The 25,361-nt window shown below is 37.4% G+C and overlaps 1 protein-coding gene across 5 annotated transcripts in view; it reads right to left on the bottom strand.

Annotated features, from left to right (window-relative positions):
- LOC129353716 (voltage-dependent T-type calcium channel subunit alpha-1H-like) overlaps positions 1-25,361 on the bottom strand; it is a 131,847-nt gene that overhangs the window by 14,119 nt on the left and 92,367 nt on the right. For 4 of the 5 annotated variants that reach the window (XM_055023062.1, XM_055023061.1, XM_055023060.1 and 1 more), the window contains 11 exons: positions 23,874-23,999; positions 23,698-23,787; positions 23,193-23,385; positions 22,214-22,365; positions 21,989-22,098; positions 18,515-18,648; positions 18,348-18,418; positions 4,549-4,627; positions 4,117-4,238; positions 1,035-1,340; positions 810-951 (listed from right to left, as the gene is read on the bottom strand). In XM_055023062.1, coding sequence (XP_054879037.1) covers positions 810-951; positions 1,035-1,340; positions 4,117-4,238; positions 4,549-4,627; positions 18,348-18,418; positions 18,515-18,648; positions 21,989-22,098; positions 22,214-22,365; positions 23,193-23,385; positions 23,698-23,787; positions 23,874-23,999 — 1,525 coding nt within the window. The remainder of the gene's footprint in view (positions 1-809; positions 952-1,034; positions 1,341-4,116; positions 4,239-4,548; positions 4,628-18,347; positions 18,419-18,514; positions 18,649-21,988; positions 22,099-22,213; positions 22,366-23,192; positions 23,386-23,697; positions 23,788-23,873; positions 24,000-25,361) is intronic. The other variant, XM_055023063.1, reaches the window with a different exon arrangement.

The raw sequence follows: 25,361 nt of genomic DNA, 5'->3' as shown, positions 1-25,361 counted from the left end.
TTAAACGTTGATTTTTAAGCTAATTGGCAGAAAACTTCTACAGTTTTGACATTTTAATTTGAGTTTAAATTTCTAATAAAGAGCACTTATAGGTCTCCAGGAAAAAAAAAAAAAAGTATACATACACTTATTATGGAAATGGAGATCATACGAATTTGGGGCTTTTAAGAACAAAACATTGGAACCACAGGTAGAACTAAACACACTTCCTCTGAACTTTAAAAGTCAGTTTTGGTTGTAGAAATTTTATATTTGTCTCTAATACACAAAATGTTAGACTTATACACACAGGGTAAAATATTGTCATAAGAACCAACTAACATTTTAATAAACATTATTTAGCAAATTGAAGAAAAATTACTTTTTGTATTCAAAAATAGCATGGGGGAAAGGGAAAGTACACGACAGGGAATCTAAGAGAAACCAGTGACTAGATACAAGGAAGAAATAAACATAATAAACTATAATCATTGAGAATTTGCTGAACCAAAGCAAAACAGAAACAAGGATGATCTAATCAAAATAAGGAACTAAGAAACAATGATACTAGAATGAAATAATCAAAACACAAAAACAACTCAAAACAACCCGGGGTTCTGAAATTTATTTAATGAAATATAAATTTAGATGGCATAAATATGAATATTGTGAAATACCTCTTTATGGCTGCAATGATGGTTTCTCCTATTACACAACATCACATCTAAGCAGTTGACAGAAGCAATAATCTTGGAAGCAGATCTAGAGGCTGGAGGCCTCTAGATGCTCTGTCACAATTTAAGCTGCCATAAAAAAAAATAAAAAAATACCTGAGTAGTTGTAGCTGCAGACGGACTCGTGGCCAGTGGGAGTGTAAGAGGAGAATCTGAGAGGCGGGACACAAGTGTCATTGGGGAGAGACAGCATTCGCTTCAGGTTTCCATGGGAACACGCCTTGTCTCCCATTTGTACCTGGCCAATGAGATCAATGCCTCGTAACTGTAACTCACCACCAATGTCTTCCACCAACTACATCCAGAAAACATGGATGTTACCTGGACAGGCGTGTCCATGTTCATCTCCAACTCCAATGTGCAGCTGAGACGCCGGGCCACTTCCTCCCTCTTCCTCTCTTTCCTCTCCTCCCTCTCTTTCCTCTCCTCCATCTCCCTCCTCTCCTCCATTTCCTCCAGCTGAGCCTCCTTGTTGCTTTCTTCCAGGTGCTTCATCAGAACGGCGACCACCACGTTGACCAAAACAAATTGGGCCGTGAGGACAAAGGTAACGAAGTAGACAGGGGAGATCAAGGGCAGGTAGTTGAGGCAGTGGCGGTCGTTTGGGCGGCACTCTCGCAGTGTGTCCTGAACAAAGAGGCGAGAAGGGATAATGAAATAAACTGAGGCCCATCTCAATAAAAAATAGATAATTGAGACCTTCATTTCAGTAATTCAAAAATAGTAAACTCATGTTTTCAATAATACACAAAACCGAAAAAATATTTATTTTTAATACAGAAATATTAATCGAATAAAAAGTACGCTCAGATATATTCATGCAACATTTGTTTTGGACTACCTTACTAAATGAACTCAGCGTGGCATAGAGGAGGTCACTTCCTTTAAAAGTGCAATGTGTTAATTAATTATTAATTAACTATTAATAATTAATAAACCCTAACATGCATTTTCTAACTAGTAGATATTTCAGTTCACTCTTACTCAGTAACAGTGTTCAGTGTTGTTACATGTCTGCAGCAATTAAAGAAACCTTTGTAGTTTCTTTAATTGTGATACCAAAAATGTTACACTTAAACATTTCATTTCTTGAGATATTGTGAGTTTATTTTCAAGCAAAACTTTCAAAAAGAGCTTAGATGTGTTTTTGAGCCATGACTGAGCCATGGCTCACTCTCAAGGTCCTGGACCTTGCTGACCGATACGGCGTCCATCAGTCCACGGTCTGCCGGATCATCACAGCACGGACCAACTTTTTATTTACATTACTCACTTAAAACAGGATCTGGAAACCGGAGAACCAGATATGCAAAAATCTCCCTGCACATTTTATTGGCTACTCTGTCACTACAGTCATCCTGGACTGAGCTGAGCCGGACTTCCCCTCTCCTCCAGAGTGATGCGTTTTCATCACTAGAAAAGGCAAACATGTCTGAGTAACTGCTGTTCATTTTATTATCCTGTTTGCACCTACAATAAAATTTAATCTCTTTTGCAATAGTCTGCATTTCACAAACCTTTCCCCCCTTCCTAGGTGTTCACAATATATAAAGTGTTTGCATGAAGATCAGGAATTCAGGTGAGACATTAAAATGCAATACTTTTAAGTAATACCAGCAAAGAAATGTGAATATTCAGTAATATGCAGTTAGTCACCTGTATATTAGTATATTCAATATACTGATTAAGGCTGGATGATATGACTTCTAAGATTTCTTTCATACCTGATCTGATTTTAATCAAAATGTTACAAATTAGAGAAAATACTTTTCAAAAAGTGCTTTGATTTCAATCATTAGGAGATGATTATATGTATATATCTACATATACATTACATGTATAAGGAAGTATTATGGTCAGGCGACAATAATTTTTAATCACAGGAATGCTGTCATCGTAACAGCAGAATAAAGATGCAATTTTAAAACAATGTTTTAAAATGACAAGAAGTCGTTTTAATGAGAAATAAAGATTTAGACTGATCCGACGTGACCAGCTCAGAACATGGGGTTCTGACACATTTGTCGGTAATTAAGAGGATGTACAATTGACCAGGTAAGCATTAAGGTAAAAATATAAAATAGAGCAAATATGCAAAATGGAAATGGAATGGATAAGAATACTTTCCTACTTTCTATATAAAGAAAAGCAAAAAAGTTAATTGCAGGAGATGGAACAGTTGTTGGCAGCATAAGCTCAGCTGATGCCTCCCTCCAGGGAGCCACCAGACAGAACTCCTGTCCAACTCCAGCTAATAAAGAAAAAAAAGAAAGAAAAGTTCAAATAAGGCCAATTTGATCATTCAGATCGAATGTGTTCCATATGCAAAAAATGTTCTGAAATTCATCATTGACATTTTACAAATTTCCAAAAAGCAAATTAGAAGCTTTCACAAATGTTTTATTTATTCTATTAGTGCAGAATCTTCTAGTTAGGGATGAAATGTCAAGGTGTTGTAGTTTTTGAAGTACAAAAACAGAGAAAAATTAAGTGTAATCCCCTTTAGCTATTTTCTAAATTATATGCTACATTCAGAAGCCAACTGCAGCATTAACTCTATATATATATCAATATATATATATATATATATATCACAGATAATCTAAACACTTAACATTTACAAAACATCTTTGTAAGATTGTCCCTGTTTGCTATGTCAGAATGAGGCATTATGGTGAACACAAACAATTTATTAACTTTCCTTTGAAGTTCTTATGAAGTTTGACATTTCCAGCTTAAATCCTTTGACGGCGTGGGAGAGTTTCAGGATGTCTGAATAATTGTATAAGCATCATTAATAGTCCTGCAGTGACGGAGGAGTCATTGTTAGTATACTCAACTTTTCATTAATATACTTTAATATAGCACTCTGTGAAAAGCCCATTTCTGTAAAAACGGCTTTTTATGGTGTATTCTCCAAGTGGGTTTTGTATTTGACTTTCAAATCTCCACCCATCCCTATTATTGTGTAAGACCTATTTTAACTTTCATATTTTTATATTGTCATATTTTAACCAAGTTTTGGATTGTTGTTTTCTGATGAATATCAGAATTAACTGATGTAAGCCCCTGAAATTTGTTGGTGTGTATAATGCAATGTCAGGTCAACACAGGAGTTTTACATTTTAGATTATTTTACTAAAATAAATAACATTTTTACAATATTCTAAGTTGAGATGAATTTGTACTTGATTTGATTAACAGTGACATGCTACAAGCCTTCTCCAACAGGGGGAGATATTGAACTGAACATGATCATGTTAGCAGCTCCTATTCTGTCATAAAAACAGCGATGGGCTCTCGATGTAATGCACCACCTGCCTCGCTTTCAGAAATGTGCCTGGTCACAAAAATGCACTCTGCCTTTTATCCTAAATCCTCAAAGGCGCAAAACAGAGCTAACCTTCATAATCCCATTCCAGTTGTCTCCAGTGGAAACCCTGAAGAGCGTGAGGAAAGCCATCCCAAAGTTGTCAAAGGTGGCGTGCCGACTAAGACCCTCACAAGGGTTCTCATCTGAACATTCTAAAAGAGGACGAAACAAAGCATTACAGGTGATAAATGTGGAGAAGAAAATTTGTTCTTCGTAGACTGGAGCTCTGATTGTCATAATTAATGTTTGCAAGTCAAAAAAAATGTTCTTGTAATACAATCCACAGAAATGACACCAGTGTCAGCTGAGGCACACTTTCATTATCGATTCAACACCAGTTTTATATGCATGAACACAAACACACGCACGCGCATGTGTGCACTCACAGACAAATTTGCACGCACACACACACACACACACACACACACACACACACACACACACACACACACACACACTAACCCAGTTTTCCAAAGAGCTCAACTCCCAGAGCTGCATAGATGAAGAACAGCAACATGAAGAGCAGACCCAGATTCCCCACCTATAGACGGACACATGACACGCACAAACAGATATATAAGGCATATGACACACAGAGACATGAACAGCAAACATCAAGAAAGAGAAAGATGCAAACAAGCCAACAAATATAGAAATAAAGCAGAACACAAAGGCCGCTAAGCCTTTTTCAGCTGATGCTTTGGACTTCTTTAAAAGCTAACAGGAGCCATCACAAACACCTGGAGTAGAGTCAGATTTTCTTTGAACAAAAACAAATGCAAAGTCTGAACCTGGATCCAACCCTGATGAACTTCAAAGTTGCTTGTTCATTCTAACTCAATTCACTCTTGATTTGCTATGCCTCATCAATGGAGGCATGGGGATGTTTAAAAACTGACAGATGAAGCGGGAAAGGGGGGCAAAGAGCAGGGTCTGAACCCTCACAGCAATAAGGTGCTTCAAAGAAACTGTTGTGCATGGGCAAGCAGGAAGGGGTCATGGATAAAATGACACACACTTGTGAGCCTCACTGATGAGTTGGAATAGCTGCATGGAGGACTCCTGCATCTAAGAGTGAAGAAGCTTCATCAGTTCTCATCTTATTTTGGAGAAAGACAAAAAAAAGTCTGGACAGTAGCTTAGCTATTTCTAAAATAGATTTATAATTTTTTAAGATGAGCAAACTCCAGTTTCAATTTTACCTGCTTTGTAATAGTTAATAAGGCATCAATTTTCTTACATAGTCTCAAATCCCAACTGACCCAATCCAGTCAATGGTTTGAGACATGAACAGCAAACAAAAATTTGTTCTTGTTATACAATCCACAACTTAGTAGCACAAAGTTTCAGCAGTCATTTTCTGTGTTACTTTATCACATACGTATCTGGCCTTCTCTTCTTTACAGTGTTGCCTCAGTTTGTTGAGGTTTGCAGTTATTTGTGCACTTCACAACGGAGCCTTTCAATCAACCTAACACAGAATACTTTGGAAACCTCCTCAGTCCCATCAACATGCCTTCCATTGAGAAAGTGGAGCCTGGGGACTTTTGGTCGGACTCTTCAATCTCTGCTGTTGAGGTGGTCAAAGAGCTCCTCGGTGGCAGGGCCGCAGAGGTGGAGGAGATTCACACGGAGTTCCTTAAAGTTCTGGATGATGTAGGGTTGTGCGACTCTGCATTGGGGGCAGTTTCTCATGATTGACAGACCGGGTTGGTAGCGCCCCTATTCAAAAAGGGGGACCAGAGAGTGTGCTCCAATTACAGAGGGGTCACAGTCTTAAGCCAGAGAAATTTAAGAGCCTCTCTTAAGAGTGAGTCCTCGAGGATTACTCTCAGGGGGGAGGGTCTGTCGGATAGTCGAACCATGGATTCAGGAAGAGAAGTGTGATTTTCGTCCTGGTTGTGGAACACTGGACCAGTTCCACACGCTCAGCAGGGACGTGGAGGGTGCAGGGGAGTTCGCCCAACCAGCCTCCATGTGTTTTGTGGATTCGGAGAAGGCATTCCATCATATCCCTTGGCTCCTGTGGGGGGTTCTCCAGAACTATGGGTACCAGGCTCTTTGATACAGGCTGCAGGTTCCTGTACGACCAGCCAGAGTCTAGACCACACTGCCGGCAGTAAATTTGGCTAATTTCCGGCGAAAAATGGCTGATTTTTAGATAGTCAGACTTCAATTTCTTTGCAGGTTGTCAGAATATCTTCCCAGAGCTGCTGTTTGATATGAACTGCATCCCACCCTCTGATCTTCTGCTTGATGAAACTCCAAAGGTTCTCAATAGGGTTGAGGTCAGAGGTCAGAGGAGGATGGTGATCACACCATGAGGTCCTCCCCTTTTATGCCCATCGCAGCCAATGACACACTGGTATTCCTTGCACCATGAGATGGTGCATTGTCATGCATGAAGATGATTTTGTTACTGAAGCTACAGCTCTTCTTTTTAAACCATGAAAGAAAGTGATCAGTCATGCACCACAAGCCTCTGGAGGATCCTCCACCTTGAGGTTCCAGAGGCAGCAGCAGCTTCAAATAACTGTTTGCTGCTTTGTCAGGACATTTTAACAGCTGTTCTCTTAATCCCATGAATTTGTCTAACAGAACCTTCTTCATTATGTCTTTATCTGCACAAACTCATCTTTGTTCTGAATCAGCCACAAATCTCTTCACAGTATGATAACACTTCAGTTTTTGATTAAATATCTAATGTTTAGATAGTGTAGTACCTTGTTATAAGGCACTACACTATCAGCAGAGATCCTTTCCCTTTCCTATATTGCTTGAAACCTGTGGCCTGCTTAATAACGTGGAACATCCTTCTTAAGTAGATTTCCTTTAATTGAGCTCACCAGACAAACTAATCAAGCAGCTCTCTGAAATTAATCATAGTGATTCAAAGAGCCCTGACACACAATACCATCTATAAATTTAATAGCACAACAAAAAATGTGATCTTTGTGACACTTAAATCTAATTTACATAATTTGGAACATGGTGTAGTTCTATTTTCTATTAACAATAAACTCACATGTGAATTTTAGGCAGTCATATGATTAGGAAATAGAATTATACCAATTGTGGTGGTCAGAGATTTAAAAAAAAATTGCAACTTGTGATGTCAATAAGTCCCTGGATCTTAGGCAAGTGGATGTGTAGCATAGTTTTATAAGTGCTGTAGTTTGTTGGATCCAATTAGCTTTGTTGCTACAGGATTATCAGTAGTGACAGCCGCTAATCAGACAAGCCTCATGTGAAAGATATTTGAGTCCTGCCAGTTTCCTCACCTCATAATTCAGGGAGATAAATGTGATAATTGGATAAGATGTTGTGGTACACCCTGCCTCTTGCCCATTTACAGTTGGAGATGGGCGCCAGCACCCCACTCGACCCCAATGGGATAAGAGTGAAAGAAAATCGATGGATGCTGTGGTGAAGTTTTATTCTTACATCAATGCTTACCTGTCCAGTTGAGGTGGCAATGTCCATATTCTGAACCAGAACAACAAATGTGTTGTGGTTCACATTTACTGGGCTGGTTTTGACAGATCAAGGTAAATGCGTTTTTTTTTTTCTCTTTAAAATGACTTCTTGTATTCTAAGATGTTCTGGTAAAATTGCATCTTTATTCTGCTAATATGGCTACATTCTTGTAATTTAAAATTCTCTGAGCCTGGCCGTAATACTCCATTATTCAACCCATGAAAGGGATGATTGAAATAACGCCACTTTTTGAAAGTATGTTCTGTATTTTCTTTTCTTTAGAATTTGGGGTGATTAAAATCAAATTTAGCATGACAAAAAATCTGTCAAGTCAAATTATCCAGCATTAGTTAGTATATTGAATTATTAGATTAGCTACATGTTATTTAATATTCATATATTTTGGCTGGTATTACTTGAAAGTGTTGCAGTTTTATATCCCACTTGAATTCCTAATCTACATGAAAATACTTCATATTATGTAAACACTGAGATAAGGGACAAAGGGTTTGAAATGCAGAGTATTACAAAAGATATTAAATTTAATTGGAAGTACAAGCAATACAAAAATGAACAGTGAATATGCAATATATTTCCTAGCAGTTACTCAGGTATCAGACTTGTTTGCCTTTACTGGTGATGAAAACACGTCACTCTGGAGAGGGGAAGACGGGCACGACACCTGAGCTCAGCCTGGGATGACTGTAACGTCTGCAGGTAGATTTTTACGTTTCTGGTCCTCTGATATAAAGATCCTCATTGAGCTAAGTACTGTAAATAAAATGTTAGTCCATAGTGTGATGATTCAGCTAACCGTGAGCTGATGGACCCTATACCAGTTAGCAAGGTCCATGTGCATGGATCCAAGAGCAAAGTAATTTTAACAACAGGATCTCAATGGGTTGATGAAGTGGAGTTGATGAGAGTTTGTCTCTGTTTTGTGTGAACCTGATGGAAGAGCGGCTCAATTGTGGTCCAGAAACAGAACAGGAGGTTTTATGATGCAACCCTGAAAAAAATAAATAAAAAAAACATTAAGTGTTCATATTTAACTACAATGTAGTCGAAATCTAATAAACCCTATATCAGGTGAACGTTTTGAGAGTTTTGCTTCAAATTAAATTGGCAATATCTCAGGAAATGTAATGTTTAAGTAAAACAGTTCCTGCATCACAACAAAAGAAACTGCAAAAAATATTGCCGATGTGTAACAAAACTGAAGTTACTGAGTACAAGTGAACTGAAATATTTACCACTGAGAAAATGCATGCTAAAATATGAATGTTCACTTCAAAGTATGAAGCTCAAATCAACTTAAACTACTAACAAACGGAGTACGGTTTGTCTATCACCTGTAACATTAGTACAAAAAATGAAACAAAAAAACAGGTATTAGTTTATAAAAGTCCAGGCAAACCTAAATTTACATTTCAATAAGAAAAAAACAGCGGGTGATGTAACTTGATAGCTTAATTTCTCTAAGTGATAAAAAAATGAAGATAAAAAAGGCAGAAGCGGAATCACCAAGGATAACATATTATGGTAGCCAACATTTATAATTATGAAATGGCAAAAGTACAATACTATATTTTTAGGATTCAAGAAAGAAACCCTTTACTATTCATAGGCTGCTTCTTCTGTGGATTTTTTATGTGGAGTGGTGACACTTATACAACTGCAATGAGTAGACTTGCGTTGATCGTAGCCTGTGTTGGTAGAATGGAATGTGAGAATAATTTTCCAGTGGAAGCAATGCTGCCTTAGGTATCGGATGAACGTTCCAGTTGCATGTTGAGTGCATTTTATGTTATCTGTGATAAAAACACTAAGGAATTTTTGTTTTCGGATGTAACTCAAGGAAGAGTTGCCTAAAATAAATTCGTACTCCAACACAAACATACATCAAAACACACACTGAGACTTACCTTGTGCTGAATTGCTGCCTCTCTCAACCTGTTCTCTGAGCAGCGGATTTCCTCCTGGAGAGCATGATTTTCCTCCAACAAATTATTCCAATGAATGAAGCGAGTACAGCTTCCTTTTTTAACCGCCATCTTCCACTGAATCTTTAATATCCTCAAGTTTAAAATGCTGGGCGGGTAAGTTTTCTCTGCTGATAGCACAATTCTTTGTTGCCTTAATATCAACATAAAAATGAAAAAAAAAAATAAAATTTTTCATTGGCTTGTACTTACTAATTACTAGATAAAACGGAACACAACAAAAATGTGTTATACCAGTAGCGTGCAGACATTTTAACCTGAGTGTCTTGATCATAATACTCATTGAGCGCTGAGTCCTATATTACGTCATCGCCATCTTGTATGTGGCAGTAGCAGGCCGGAGCTCCCCAAGTCATGTGCTGTCTGGACTTGTTTCAACCCTTTTACAAAACAAACTGGATTCATTGGCATTATGATGATCAGGATGAAAACAAAAATAACATAATTTTTACGAGCAGAACTATTTGATTTTACAACCAGAAACTAGCTTCTAAACATTCATAACATTTATAACAAAGACTATTTTTTGAAAAAGAAGAAACAACATAGTTTTAAAGTTAGAGGGTACGTCTATTTTAAATGTTTTTTTTAGGAATAAAAATATATCTTTCAAAAACTATTTGAATGTAAGATCAGTTCCAGAAAAGATGAATGATGGTTTCCTCAGAGTTGTGGCAAAATGAACACAGTGGGTCTACATTTGAGTGACACCATATGCCCTAGATCTAACTATTTTACTGGTAACAGGATAACATCTATTGCAGAATCTTTAGACATTTCTAAAATCTTACTATTTGGGAAGTATTTCTTCAGCAAAACATCTTTCCAGCAAATATCCTTAAAGATATTGTCCCCAAAAAAGTAGAAGAAGGTTTGCTTACCGTATTTTCCAGACTGTAAGTTGCACCAGCCATAAAAGGCATAATTAAGAAGAAAAATACATATATAAGTAGAACTGGAGTATAAGTTGCATGTTTGAGGAAAATTTATTTGATAAAATCCAGCACCGAGAACAGACATGTCATCTTGAAAAGCTATAAAAATAGAAGCAACAACAGGCTGAAAAATTGTACGGTATGCTAAAATTACATGACAAACAACGTACTGAGAACGTGCCTGGTATGTTAACATAAGAGTTATTCAGATAACTATAGCATTAATAACATGCTAACAAGTTTACCAAACCATCCGTGTCTCTCCAAATCACTAAACGCAATGAAATCTTCATCCTCGGTGTCTCTTGTGAACAACTCTGCTAACTCCGAAGGTAGAGTTACACAGGCCTTGAGCGACCTCTTGCGATTTAGTGTAAAAATAACATGTGACATGATATAATGATGTGTTAATTTGCACACATAAGTCGCTCCGTAGTATAAGTCGCACCCCCAGCCAAACTATGAAAAAAACTGTGATTTATAGTCCGGAAAATACAGTATATGATCTCTTATTATTAGTTCTCTAATATGTTTGCAATTAGTTTTTTTACTTAAAATGGATCAGAGTTTCCAATGAATAATTGTTCTGTTAAAGCCCAGTTCACATTACACGATTTTTTGCCTTTATGACAATCTTAGAACATTCTGAGTTCTAAGATTGTTCCTTCCGACAATCGCAACCGATCATCCTGCAGTGTGTGGTGTGTTAGGACTGATCGGGTCCAGTTGGTGGAACGTCGGGACCGCTTTGATCTAAAATCGGGGATATTGAACATGTTTAATCATCTTGCTTTAGAGGTAATTAGATCTCATAAAACCATAAGTAAAACTTTATCCTTATTCAAAGCAGCATGCTATTGGATCGTTGTTGTTTTTTTTAATGAAAGACAATTATAAAATTATTGCACAGAGTCCATCTGGTTGAGAAGCGCATTCCAATCTTTGGTTGAAATGGCGCATTTGATTTTATTCTGCAGTCATCATACAATTTTAAACAACACAATAAGTTTCAATTAAAGGAGCTGGAATATGTTAAGCTTTCGCGGTCAGTTGGGGGAAAAGGATAACTGCCATCTGATTTTTTTAATAACAAATACGCAGGAAATGCTTTCTTCTACTTTAAGCTGCTCGGATGTTTCAGTCATTCCATTTTCTGAAACAAGGTACAGTGTATGTATATATTCTACAACATAAACACAGCGAAAAATTATAGGTAAACAGTAACGGTTAAGTAAACGACAAAACCGAAAATATTAAAAACAGTATTTTTGATGAAAAAAAGAAAAAAAAACTCACCTCCATGTTGCGATGCAACAAATATCATCCTTGCTCGCGATGTCTCCAGTTCTTAATCCAAAGCTTTGGTTTTTGGTTACGTCTTGTTTGGGTTAACATAAGTCCACAAACTAAAGTTTCCACTTCAACGTCATTGTCCATGTTTGTTTGTTTGCTCTAAGTTCAGGTGTGGTAGCGCAGAATTTTAAATTGAAGGGATTTCGTATCTGGAATTAGAATGTCTACGATCGAACCCGTTACACCTACGATTTTAAATGGCCTAGTGTGTGATCTCTCTCTCACGTTTTCAGAATTGGCCGACTTTTCTAAAATCGTGTCGTGTGAACTGGGTTTTAGTAAACAAAATGGTGTTGAACAGAGAATGACAATAAAATTTTCACCTCAGAAGGAATGGCATCAAATACAATTGCAAATTCTTTAGGCAGTACAGGAAAATTATATAAGATCGGAAATTCATTATAAGAATAATTACCTTCTTTGTTGAAAAGTTGATCAACACAAACAATGCCTTTGTCAGACCATTTTTTAAGAAAAATAGATTTCTGTTGAAATGATGTCTTTGTTATTCCAAATATAGTATTTGTAGTATTTGTGTGGGGGAAAGTATACATATTAAATTCCAGTACAATAGCTGTTTATGGAAACTAGAAAGTTTAACTAGGATTTGTTTCAATAGTATAGTTACATATTAAAAGAAAGGATAAACCACCTAACGCCTCAAATATAATATGAATATAAATATGAATATAAATTTCCTCATTTAATTTAGAAGATACCTTTTCATTTTAAAGAACAAATTCAGAGTTTGAAAATCTAATACATTAAATCCACCAGAACACAACTTATTTATGATTACATTGTTCCAAATAAGATAAACGTTTTTCTTCTAAATAAAATCAAATAATTTATCTACTTTTGACCTGATCTCATTGGATACCTCAGATGCAGAATCATATAACAAACTGGAAAGACCTTTAGCTTTATACAGTAACCAGACCAGACATGAATAAATGTCTTTTTAACCACATATTCAATTTCTTCTGGATTAAAGCAACAAGGGGATTCAAATTTTCATTTACCTTTTGTTTTCTTCTTTCATGATGGAGATAAAGATATTTAACTTTATGTTTGACAAGGATTCCTGAGATTTCTGATTCATTGAAGGTTTTCCTGGGAAGCAATTTGCATTTATAAATTAAGTTTGAGGCCAGATTCTGAGGAAAAGTCACTGAGCAGCTTAATAGCATCATTTATCTGAGAACAATCTTTTAAAAAAAGAGTCATATCATCTGCCAGTATATTTCTGTCTCAGCAGTTCTTTATGAAATGTGTTAAAATTTGCATAGGTACAACATAAACAGTGAGATCGGATAACATTGTTGAATTTCACGCTCAATATTAAACCTCAATATTAAACCTTGCATGGGATAATTTAACCAAACTATTTACCTAATGCATATAAAGTGCCTATTGATTTCTTAAATTGCTCGCCGAAGCCAAAAAGTTTGAGCGTTTCAAACAGAAAATTATGTTTCACTGAATCAAAAGCTGCATTCTTTTTCTTGACTTTTATAGTTAAGAAAGAGAATAAGACTATTTTTTATATTAAAAAAGAGTAGTCTAATAGGTCCAAAACAAGCCTTATATTATCAATGTGATATTGCCCAGCCAAACCATTTTGAGATTCTCCAATAACATCTCTAAACACATTTTTTTAATTTATTAGGCAAACATAACGCGCATACTCATTACTTAATAAAGTGACAGGGTGCCAATTGTCTTAAAATAGTACATCTTTTTGTATCAGGGGTAATTAGGGATTAGTGTAATTAGATGTTGGCATAGTGTGATGTTGGCATAGTTGATCTTTCTGTATACTTTCTGTAAAAATATTCAATAAAAAGAGAGCAAGTAGGGTTGAGAATAAATTAGAAAATTCATGTGTTAGCCCTGCGACAGACTGGTGACCTGTCTAGGGTGATCCCACCTCGCCCAAAACGTTTGCGGAAGATAAGCACCAGCACCCTCCTGACCCAACAAGGGTCAGGAGGGTGTTAGAAAATGAATGGATGGATAGAATTGTAAGCCCATTAGTGTCAGGGGATTTGTTTAATTTAAGTTTTATATGCAAAGTGTAAATCACAAACTGACCTTTTGAGTTCTCCTATAGCTTTATTTTCATCTAAAAAAAATTATTAATTTGAGTACCTGAGATATTTGAAGTATATGACATTTTATAATAGTTTTCACAGATCTTGGATACTCACTACAATTACCATTTGAAGAGAGTCTATATATTATATTTATTTTCTTATTTTGTCTAGTTTAAAAACAGAACTAGAATTCTGCTGACCCTTTTTGAACCATTTTGCTCTTGATCACACAAACACACCTTTAGCTTTATATATGATTGACAGTTTTAGTTGTAAAAGTAGGAGTCATGTAAAGTCTTATTAACTTATTAACTTTCTAAATATCAACAACTCTTTCATTTATGAAATCAGATAAAAACAAGTCACCAGGAATTCTTTCCAGGCATCTATCAATTGTATCATCAATAATACAATTAAAATACCTGCCCAGTATTATTTTAACATGAAATAATCTTTTCCTCCCACCACTGCAATTTCCAGAAGTTGTAATCTTCATTAGTAGAACACGATTCCCAAACAATGCAAAAGAATGCATCAAAGTTCTTTGTATATAGAAAAACTGCTTTTTGTTTAGTAATGTCTCTGAAGTGTCAAGCGTTAATTGAAAACAATTTTAAAATAGAAATGTTTAATAGTAACAATAGAAGAAAGTCAGAACAGTGACATAACACCTCTAAAGTTGGATGAATCACATCAGAGCTATTCTCCCTTTAAAAAAATAAACATATCCATTAGAATATTTCTTTGTTTTGAACAAATGCCCTCCCTCCGATGAAATATGCCATCTTTTTCTCCTTCTTTGTCTTTATGAAGAATGGGTTGTCTTTTGCTGTTGTCTTTTGTCGTGATCCTCTGCTGTCAGGTCTTCCATGAAGCTCAGTGTCGTCTGAGGCAGGTAGTCCGCCTTTTCTGACATCTTTTTTGACATCACGGCATCCCAGTAACGCCTCATAGCGAATTGGATCATAACGTCTCTCTGTTGGAGTTGAGCCCTGGTAATATTTGATCTTTCAAGTCAGAGCACTGAATCAATTACTTCCAAGATGTTTTCTTTGTGGCTTGGAAGTGATTTGGTAGATGTCAATCACTTTCATCTTCAGCGCTTCTCCTTCAGCCTTTGGCAAACCCTGCAAACGTAAGTTTCAACTCCATTTGTATTGTGCCAGCTCGATAGCTTTATTCTCCAGAATTTTCATCTTTTTCAGCCAAATCAACTCTCTTTCAATGTTCTTCAATGTTCTTTGATGTTTTGCAAGTCAGCAGAGAGAAATTTAACTGACCTCTTCAGATCATCCATTGATTTTTCAAGGGAAGATTCTTACTAACTAATAGCTTGTTGTATCGGTTTCAAATTTCTTGCTCCATTTTATGTTTTTTGATGTTAGTGGATTCCGTAAACGTAAGATGGGGAGGATTATCACTCTTTCCAACATGCACAAATAAAAATTTGTTTTGCTAATAACTTTGTCACTTCATGACACAAAAATGAGTAATCGTAGTAAAAAATCTTATATTCAAACAAAACCTTTTTGGTATGTTTATAAAAAAATCTTTACAATTCCAAAGATTTTGACCACAATTTTATTTTTTTATTGAGTTGAGTTTAGTCTGCATGTAAATCTTCCAAATTTAAATTTCACAAACCATTAAGTCCAATACTTCTTTAGGACACTAGTATGGGGCTTTTATATATATATATATATATATATATATATATATATATATATATTATATATATATATATATATATATATATATATATATATATATATAGCAAACACATGGATAAACACATGAGCACGGCACAGAAGGGTATCCGTGTAAATACCAGAGGAGCCAAACACCAACTCCTCGTAGACCGCACAGTTGCCCGAGACTGCAAAACCCGACACACCAACCTGTGCATGGCTTGGATCGATTACAAGAAAACCTATGACTCAATGCCGCATACTTGGATCATTGAATGCCTAGAGATGTATAACATCAACAGGATTCTGAGAGCCTTCATTACAAACTCGATGAGGCTGTGGAAAACCACCCTTAAAGCCAACTGCAAACCACTTGCACAAGTGTCCATCAAATGTGGCATATTCCAAGGAGATGCTCTGTCCCCGCTACTGTTCTGCATAGGCCTGAACCCCCTCAGCCAAATTACCAACAAGACTGGCTACGGATACTGACTCAAAAATGGGGCCAACATCAGTCACCTTCTCTATATGGATGACATCAAGCTGTATGCCAAGTGTGAGCGAGACATCGACTCACTGATCCACACCACCAGGATCTACAGCACAGACATTAGGATGTCATTCGGACTAGAGAAGTGTGGTCGGCTGGTCACAAAGAGGGGGAAGGTAATCCGCACAGAAGGAGTCTCACTCCCACAAGGAACGATAGCAGACATAGAGGACAGCTACAAGTACCTAGGTATACCACAAGCAAATGGCAACCTCGATGAGGTCACAAGGAAGGGAGCCACAGCTAAATACCTCCAATGAATAAGGCAAGTCCTGAGAAGCCAGCTCAATGGCAAGAACAAAATCCGTGCGATAAACAGCTACGCCCTGCCAGTAATCAGCTGGAATAATTAGCTGGCCAAAGGAGGAGATAAAAGCCACATATATTAAGACTAGAAAGCTACTAACCATGCATGGAGGGTTCCATCCCAAATCCAGCACCCTGAGACTGTACACGAGCCACAAGGAAGGAGGCAGAGGACTAGTGAGTGTGAGAACCACTGTCCAGGACGAAACAACTAAGATCCATAAATACATCAGGGACAAAGCCTCAACAGACAATGTGCTCAGTGAATGTCTCAGACAACAGGGAACGGAGGTTGAGGTGCCAGAGATACCATCATGGGAGGACAAGCCCCTACATGGGATGTACCACCAGCAAATAACCCAAGTGGCTGATATCAGTAAATCCTACCAATGGCTGGAAAAAGCTGGTCTCAAGGACAGCACAGAGGCCCTCATCCTGGCCGCCCAGGAACAGGCCCTAAACACCAGAGCAATAGAGGCCCAGATCTACCACACCAGACAAGACCCAAGGTGTAGGTTGTGCAAGGAGGCCCCTGAGACAGTCCAGCACATCACAGCAGGGTGCAAGATACTGGCAGGGAAAGCGTACATTGAACGACATAACCAAGTGGCAGGCATAGTGTACAGAAACATCTGTGCAGAATATGGACTGGAAACCCCGAGATCAAAGTGGGAAACACCCCAAAGGTGGTGGAGAACGCCAGAGCTAAGATCCTGTGGGTCTTCCAGATCCAGACAGACAAAATGGTAATGGCGAACCAACCAGACATTGTCGTAGTGGATAAAAATCAGAGGAAAGCTGTTGTGGTAGATGTAGCAATACCAAGTGATTGCAACATCAGGAAAAAGGAGCACGAGAAACTGGAGAAATACCAGGGCCTCAGGGAAGAACTGGAGAGGGCCTGGAAGGTGAAGACCACAGTGGTGCCTGTGGTCATCGGGGCCCTCGGGGCAGTAACCCCCAAACTGGAGCAGTGGCTACAACAGATCCCAGGAACAACATCAGACATCTCAGTCCAGAAATGTGCAGCAGTCCTTGGCACAGCCAAGATACTGCAGGACCCTCAAGCTCCCAGGCCTCTGGTAGAGGACCCGAGCTCAGAGGATAAGAACCACCCGCGGTGGGTGAGAAGGGAATTTATATATATATATATATATATATATATATATATATATATATATATATATATATATATATATATATAAAAGACATGTTAATTGATTTGTGATCAGACTTATTAATTAATGAGTACATACAACAGATTTCTCACACAAAAAAACAATTAGGGGTTCACAATAAAGTGAAACACAAAATTAATTATTGAAAATAATAAAATTAACAAATATTACAAAACAAATAATATATTTTTAAATAAATATGAATAAACAAGCTAAATCTGTTTAATTTGTTTGAAAAAGGTTCTCTTGTTCTTTTCCACATGTCTTGCTGAAATACATAAATTAATTTGGATGGTTTAGTATTGCTATAACTTGATGTTGTGTTTTTAATCAGACAAGCTCATATTTTTATCTTTTCACAGCTCCTGGTAGCAAAACAAAGGAGCAATGAATCCATGTGCTGTGTAAACATAATCAAGCTGGAGATTTAAATGTAACATGAGGCAAGGATTGGCAATCAGTCTGTCGCTAAATTGCCTTAGGCTGATTGCTGCTGTTGCTTAGTGCTTTGCTGGGGATGCAGGGTTAATGTCAGCGATTGTAGGAATCGGTGATGTTTGAAAACCACACACACAGTGGTCACTGCAGAGTGGCCCTAAATCTGCAACAATAAATCATCTGTTCTGGACACCAGTTGAGCTGCTTTAATGCCACAGCATCAGGCCTGCTTCTTACCTGAGGCAGAGCTTGCATCACTGTGTCCAACAAAGCTCTCATCCCTGTGGCCATCTTCAGCAGCTTCAGCACTAAAATATCACAACATGTCAGCATCTGGCAGTCCCACTACACATCACTTTATATGCATGTGTGGGTCTTTCTGTCACAGTAAATGAGTGTGTTACCTCTTGTTATCCTGAGGACTCTCATGATCCGAATGATTGTGGGATTGATGGGGAGGGACGCACTCAGGTCTATTTCCTCCAGCGTGATTCCCATTATGGACAACAACACGATGGCTAAGTCCAGCTGGTTCCATCTAATCACAACAGTGCATTTAGTTATACCATTAAAACATAAAACTCTATGCCCTGAAAAGGATATGTTGCGATTTTTTAAGTGAGGTTTTGTTTAAAGGTTAAAAGCATTTTATATATTACCTGCAGTAGAAAACACCTAAGTCGCAGAAGCTAAAGTTAACAACTTGCCAAAGATAGGCTACAACCAAAGCTGGACATCAAAAGTTCATGACAGTTTACACAAATGACTCTTTAAATCATTATCATGTTTGCAAATGACACTGGAGATTTGGCAGATAGACTGGCATACTTTTTATTTTTATGTGAACTGACCAACCCATAAATGTCTAATTCTATTATGATTAACTTTTGATTGGCAAAATCACAACTCTTGACCTTCCATCTTCGCCTTTGTGTTCTTGCTTCCCCTCCCTATCCTTTCTACAGTTGCCTAGTCTATCTAAAGTGTGTTGCAGTAATCATGCTAAGTAGAATGAGTTCCTAGATGATTCACAATGGAAAGCCAAAGTAGAAAGGCAAATGCTGTGAAATGTGCAAAACTTACACGTTACATGTATTAACTGTAACTTCGACCTCTGCAGCAACAAATGTTGAACAGCAAAAATGAAGCAGAGGAAGAAAAGACAGAAACAGGCTGACAGACAGAACGGAGTAATAGATGACTTGGTAAGTAGCAACATAAGCAAAACATTACTAAAACAAAATGTATATTTTCAAACTTTGTGGTCATCCTTAGTTGAATAATGCAAATTGATACATTACTTTGCTGAAATGCATCAATATACAGTAATATATATTTTTTTTTAATCATTTTTTTTCTCTGAAGAGTTTTTGTGGCTCAAGTGGCTCAACGTTCGACAGTAGGCAGACAGGAAGGAGGGAAGACATGCGGGACCGGGAGTCGAACCCGCGACATCCACATCGAGGAAATTTTCATTTCTGGAAAGATGTAGAGCTAATTAAATTACATAAAAAACACTTATACATTAAAAATAATATCTATACATATCTATCAATTATAGGAGGAACTAAAGAAATGAGACATTAAAAACAACAAGATCAACTATTCTGAAAATACAATTTGCAAGGTATGTGTAAGAAGTTTGAGAAAAAGTTAGTGACAAACAAATGAATTAGGTACAGAAGACTAGCAACCCAGGTTGTTACAACCAGGGTTGTTCAAAAGATAAAAGCAAAAATTAACATTTCTGTTTTTACTCTGCCATATATATTATTCTGAGAGACTTTTTGTTGGTAGAGTTTTATATAAAGGAAAAAACTATTTAGTCTATCAATGTGGACATTTTCTTTCTACTCTAAAACGATAAAAATAAATCACATTCATAGAATCACATTATCAACAATTTGTGAAAAGAGCAAAATATTTAGTATGTTAAATGTATTATTGCACTGTCAATAAATGATTTCTAAAAGATGTTCTTAGTTGCCAGAGGAACACAGTAACCCCTTCATGAGCTCAGAGGTTCAAACTGTCAAGAAACGAGGATGGAGGCTTTCTGCTAAAAATAGTTCTTGCTGTCTTTCATGTTCTTTCAACAAACAGTTAAAACAGAGCTGTTTTTGGTTCACCACTATTTACCTGCTGTTACACCTGCCTTTGAATGTTGTCTGCTCATGTGAACAAACCAGCTGAGGAAGTGAAAAGTTGAAACTTGAGTTAAAATGTTGTTTTAACTTGAGTTGCATTAAAACTCAATTTAGGATGTTAAGTTTTAACATTTTAACTCAACAACCTCTACCTAACTAGAGGCTGAATACAACCTCAAGTTGGGTAACCCCAAGATCACTAGATCTTCTTAAAAGATAGAGTCTCTGAGAACAGTTCTTAAAGATAAAGTGTTTTCAGCAAAGTTGAGCTGACTGTCCAGGAATGACACATGGAATTAAAAAATTGTCACAGGTTGGCCATCAAGTGAAACTGGAATCACTTTCAGATCTTGTTTATGTCATTTAATTAGCTCTACATCCTTAAGGAAATGGAAAGAAATGTGTTTCATAAGATAATTCATCTTTTGCAGTGCCATAGTAAATAACGTAGACTTAGCGGTATTCTGATTTAGTAATGTCATTAGATTAGTTGTGTTACCACCTCCACACCACTAGAGGCAGTAGCAGGCCTGAAAAGATGCGACTGAGGAGCAGATTTAGAAATACTGAAAGGATTTGTTAGAAACTGTGAGCTGCGCTGAAGTAAATAAAAGAGAGAAGTTCAAATACATGCTGAGAGTGAGAATCCTTCCAAAAGGTGAAGATATATCACAGATTCAAAAATAAAAACTATAACCGGGAGGCCGTGGATAACATAGGGAATAGCGCCCTCTTTCTTCCCTCCATAAAAAAGTAAGAGACTGACAGCGGTCTGTCCCGCCTCTTCCTGTTTGCTGCAGCGAGGTGTAATTGACCCCCGCTGCTTCCTCCTGCCTTGAAGCAACCGTTCAAAGGGGGGAGGAAGGCTGTGCGGAAGGCGCGCTGTGCGGAAGGCGCGCTGTGCGGAAGGCGCGCTGTGCGGAAGGCGCGCTGTGCGGAAGGCGCGCTGTGCGGAAGGCGCCTTCAAAATAAAAGCACCCAAGTGGAAGATTTCAAAATTCTTCGCAACTGCGGTGAAATCTTTGGGTGGGATGAATGTAAAAGTAATAAGTACTCCACAAGTTTTGCTTAACCTTTAAACAAAACCTCACATGAAAACATTCCCCATGCAATTAATGATAAGTTTTTCAGTGATGGATTTATTGAAATGAACTTTTTAAGTATATTTTAATTTATTGAGTATGACTTAATGTAGTCTAGCCTGCTAAGATAAAAGGTTTGGAAAAGGTTGTTTAATCAAACATCGTCACATAACCGAGACCTAAACTGTGGCTCAAATTATGGGTCATGTACCAACAATACTTTACTTTTAAAGTACACTTTAAATCCATATAGTTAGTGGCATCAGGAAATATAATGAACACGATAAATACCATTTATTAAAGCTAAAACTAACAATAGTACATTTCTTTTAACTTTGAAGGGACTTTCTTTATATATGTGTATGAAAAAGGTATGAATGTTTTAGTTGTGGCATTATTTTTATTTAATAAAGAATAAATATAAAATATGACACTTAGTTTCTTATATTTTTTGGAAAAGTTTTTTATCATGTTAATATCAATGTACATACACATATTTATGAGGATCTGTGAAGATTATGTCTGACCAATCACAAAGGGCCACCTGGAGAAAACAAGCGAGTTACCTACTGCAGGAAAGATGCAAACTGTTTACAACCTTTCAGCAGAACCCCACATCAGTAATCCTGAACTATGTCTTTGTGAGTACCTCTCTTTGAAAAATCGTCGTAGGCCAAAAGCGATAAGCTTCAGAATTGCCTCAATAACAAACACCAGAGTGAAGACGTAATTGCAGTACTTCAGGATCTCCTCCAAGTACTGCAGACACAGAAAAAGCAACACTGTAAAGAAGAAAAACTAGTGTGCCATTGCTGTACATGTACTTCATTACTATGGTTCCAGGACAGGTAGTGGTAGGAATTGCCATGACTACCTGAGGTTGGTTGTAGTGCTCCATGCTCATAGTCAGGAGGTTTGTGAAGATGATGATGGTGATGAAGAGATCCAGGTAGTGGCTGGTGCACACTGTGTGTATGGACTGCCTCAGTGGAGAGTAGTCAGCATAATACGGTTTCTCCAGAGCTCCTGTCACGTGCACACGCACACACACACACACAAACACACACACACAACCTGACATTAAAATGCTTCTGGAAGAAAAATATATGGGATATGAAGTCACTGATGAAACAGGTGCCAAGTGGCACTCCGCTGCCTCTGTGAGTGTATCAACTAAAAGTGCCTTCACAGGAATTTAATCCTATCCATCACATACACACATTCTTTGTGGCACCTCAAGGTGTCTTTGGGCAGAAACCCCTCGCTATCTGCTACCAGACAGTTCATTGACTAAAGGAAGGCACTACTACAGACTGAGTCATCAATGTGATAGTGAGGGGGAGAAATAAATAAATAAAAAAGTGTGTGTGTCTGAGTGAAATAAATGTAATTAGTGTGTAGAAAAATAAAAAGTTGTTGCACACAGAGTACTAGATATCCATTCAATTAAGTTTTAAAGGTCAAATGTGCAGAAAATCATATCAGTGATGTCTTCTGAAAACAAGGCCATTACACCCTCCTTTGTAAAAAGCATGACATGATATTTCCACATTTAAATGGCCTAGTCAAAGTCTTGACCTAAATTCTACATATGAATCTGGGGCAACAGTTGAAAAATAAAGAGCACAGGTGCTGTCCATCCAATCTGACGTAGTTTGTGCCATTGGCAGAAGAAGAATGTGTAAACATTGTAGTCTTTAGATTTGTGAAGCTGGTAGACATAATAACAGAGAAAGCTCAACACATACTTTTCAGATCTTGATATTAAAAGATTTTAATAGTATGTATCACTAAGTCATATCTGACATTATATTTTTAATTTATATAAACCCACCACCCTAAAGCTTTCTCACTTCTCCTCTTTTTCTCCAGCCGCTTCTGTCGTTTCTCCTCCCTCATTCTGGCTTCCTCCTCCTCCTGCTGCTGCCGACACTTGTGAAAGTTTTCCACCACCACACCCACAAACATGTTGAGCACGAAAAAGCTCACAATGAGGAGGAATGAGATGAAGAACAGCAGCATCCAGGGGTTATTGTTTCTTTTTGGCTGTAAAAAGCAGATTAAGAGAAGAAAGGAGACAAATTGAACAGGAGGTCAAAAGAGTGAGTAAAGTGGGGAGCAGAGGAGAAGAGGAGTTTGGGGAAATGTAAACAAGAAGACAACAGAAGTCCTGACTCAGCAGTGAAACTGCCAGCACTGCCACATGTATTTGTCTTTTCCTTTTTCCTCTCACACTTCCTCAGATCTCTTCTGAAACATTTCTACTTCCCTTTCAGATTCGAAGGAGTGAAAGAGTAAAAAAAAGATCAACTGTCAAAAACCTCTGAATGCCTCTGCATTAGCCAGTGTTTTCCTCACCTGCTGGTCCACCCCAACAGCGTCCAGGCCGTCATACATAATGCTCACCCAGCCATCCTTACAAGACAGCACGAAGAGCGACATCAGTGCCTGGATGAGTGAGGTGAATGGAAATCAGTGCCATCAGTTTTCCACTTGCATGTGTCAAAGCAAAGATGTGTGGAGGTGTGACAAACCTGTCCAAGGTTGTCAAAGTTGTATTTCCGTCGTATCCAGTGATAACCCGCCTCCAGACATTCGGTTTTGTTGGTGATATTGTTGACATTTAGCCCATCACAGTAGAAGAATTTGCCTTTAAAAAGCTGCACACAGAAAGGTGAGAGTGCACAAAGAAACATGTAACTCTGATTCCAGGATCAGTTTGATTGGGCTACAGCAAAATGCAAAGCAACATCTCATAGATTCACATTTTGTTACAAAGGCTCGCTGCACACTCACTGCAGTCTGCTCTTATCACAGAGTAACTGTATTCCTAGAAATAAGACACTAAATGTCAGCTTAATCAAGAATTCATCTCTTCAGCAAACATCAAATGAGAATATTTGCATAATGTAAGGAGACTTAAAAAATGTAAACTAATGTATACTCCTTTGAACCTTTTCACATTTTATCATATAACAATAACTTTCAGTGTATTTTAAGTGAAAGCTTATGACATAGACTAACTCAAATTAGCGTATAGTAAGAAAAATGAATTGCAGTTTAACATTTTTTTTACAAAGAAAAATTCATACATTTTATTCAAACACTTTTCTATTATCAGATTAAATAAAATCTTGTTTAAGTCAACCTTTGTCTAATTTAATTATATGAATATCAGCCTCAATGATCATAACACACATCAAGAAAAGGCAGACAGGTCAGGAATAAAACTGGGGAGTATTCAGCATCATTTCTTCTGAATATATACGACTCACAAAAAGCTAGAGCCTTTTAAACTGAGCCCCCATGGGAGATGGTGGATTTTTTTTTCATTTGCATTCTCTGACAATAATAATAATGTACTGATCAGTTCACTCAGCATAACTGAATACTGTAAGCCTTTCTTATGATGGCCATTGTACTTCAATTATATAGGATTTTTGAAAGGCTATCTTATGTTAATATCTGATTTTGAAATATCTGAAGTTTTATATCTTTTTGTTTATGATAGAAATGCACCACAGACCTAAAATATAAACGGAAACGTTCCATAAGTAGGAAAGAAAGGAAAAATATATCCAAACTATTTGGACTATTTCTGAGTGATTTTCACTGGGTAATAAGTCATCTGACAGTTTAGATTGTGTCTTTTTGTCTAAATGTTATGACCTTTTGCTCACATACAGAACAGAGTCAGGAGAAGAGAAAATCAGATAACGAAAGTTTATTTTGACAGTGATGAAATGTGAAATTGTGTGGTTCTTGACCTGTGGATGGAAGTCGGGGTCGTCGATACTCTGAAGACAATGGGAGTTGAGTAGAAGAAATATCGGACAAATGAACTTGAGGAAAAATGGACTGATCTTACTCAATGTGTTGATGCGTTTCCGCCAGGGGGAAATTACTGTGGTCTCCGGGGTTGTGGTCTTTTTGCAAGGGTCCTTGAGATGATCCAGGTTCCAGATAGGGAGTTATTTGGAGGTAGATGGTAGAGGTGGACAGGTGAGTTCTTGAGAGGCAAG

This window comes from Poeciliopsis prolifica, unplaced genomic scaffold, assembly GCF_027474105.1.
Source record: "Poeciliopsis prolifica strain line A6 unplaced genomic scaffold, Auburn_PproV2 SCAFFOLD095, whole genome shotgun sequence".
NCBI classification, from domain to species: domain Eukaryota; kingdom Metazoa; phylum Chordata; class Actinopteri; order Cyprinodontiformes; family Poeciliidae; genus Poeciliopsis; species Poeciliopsis prolifica.
This window is presented reverse-complemented; position numbering and strand designations above follow the sequence as displayed.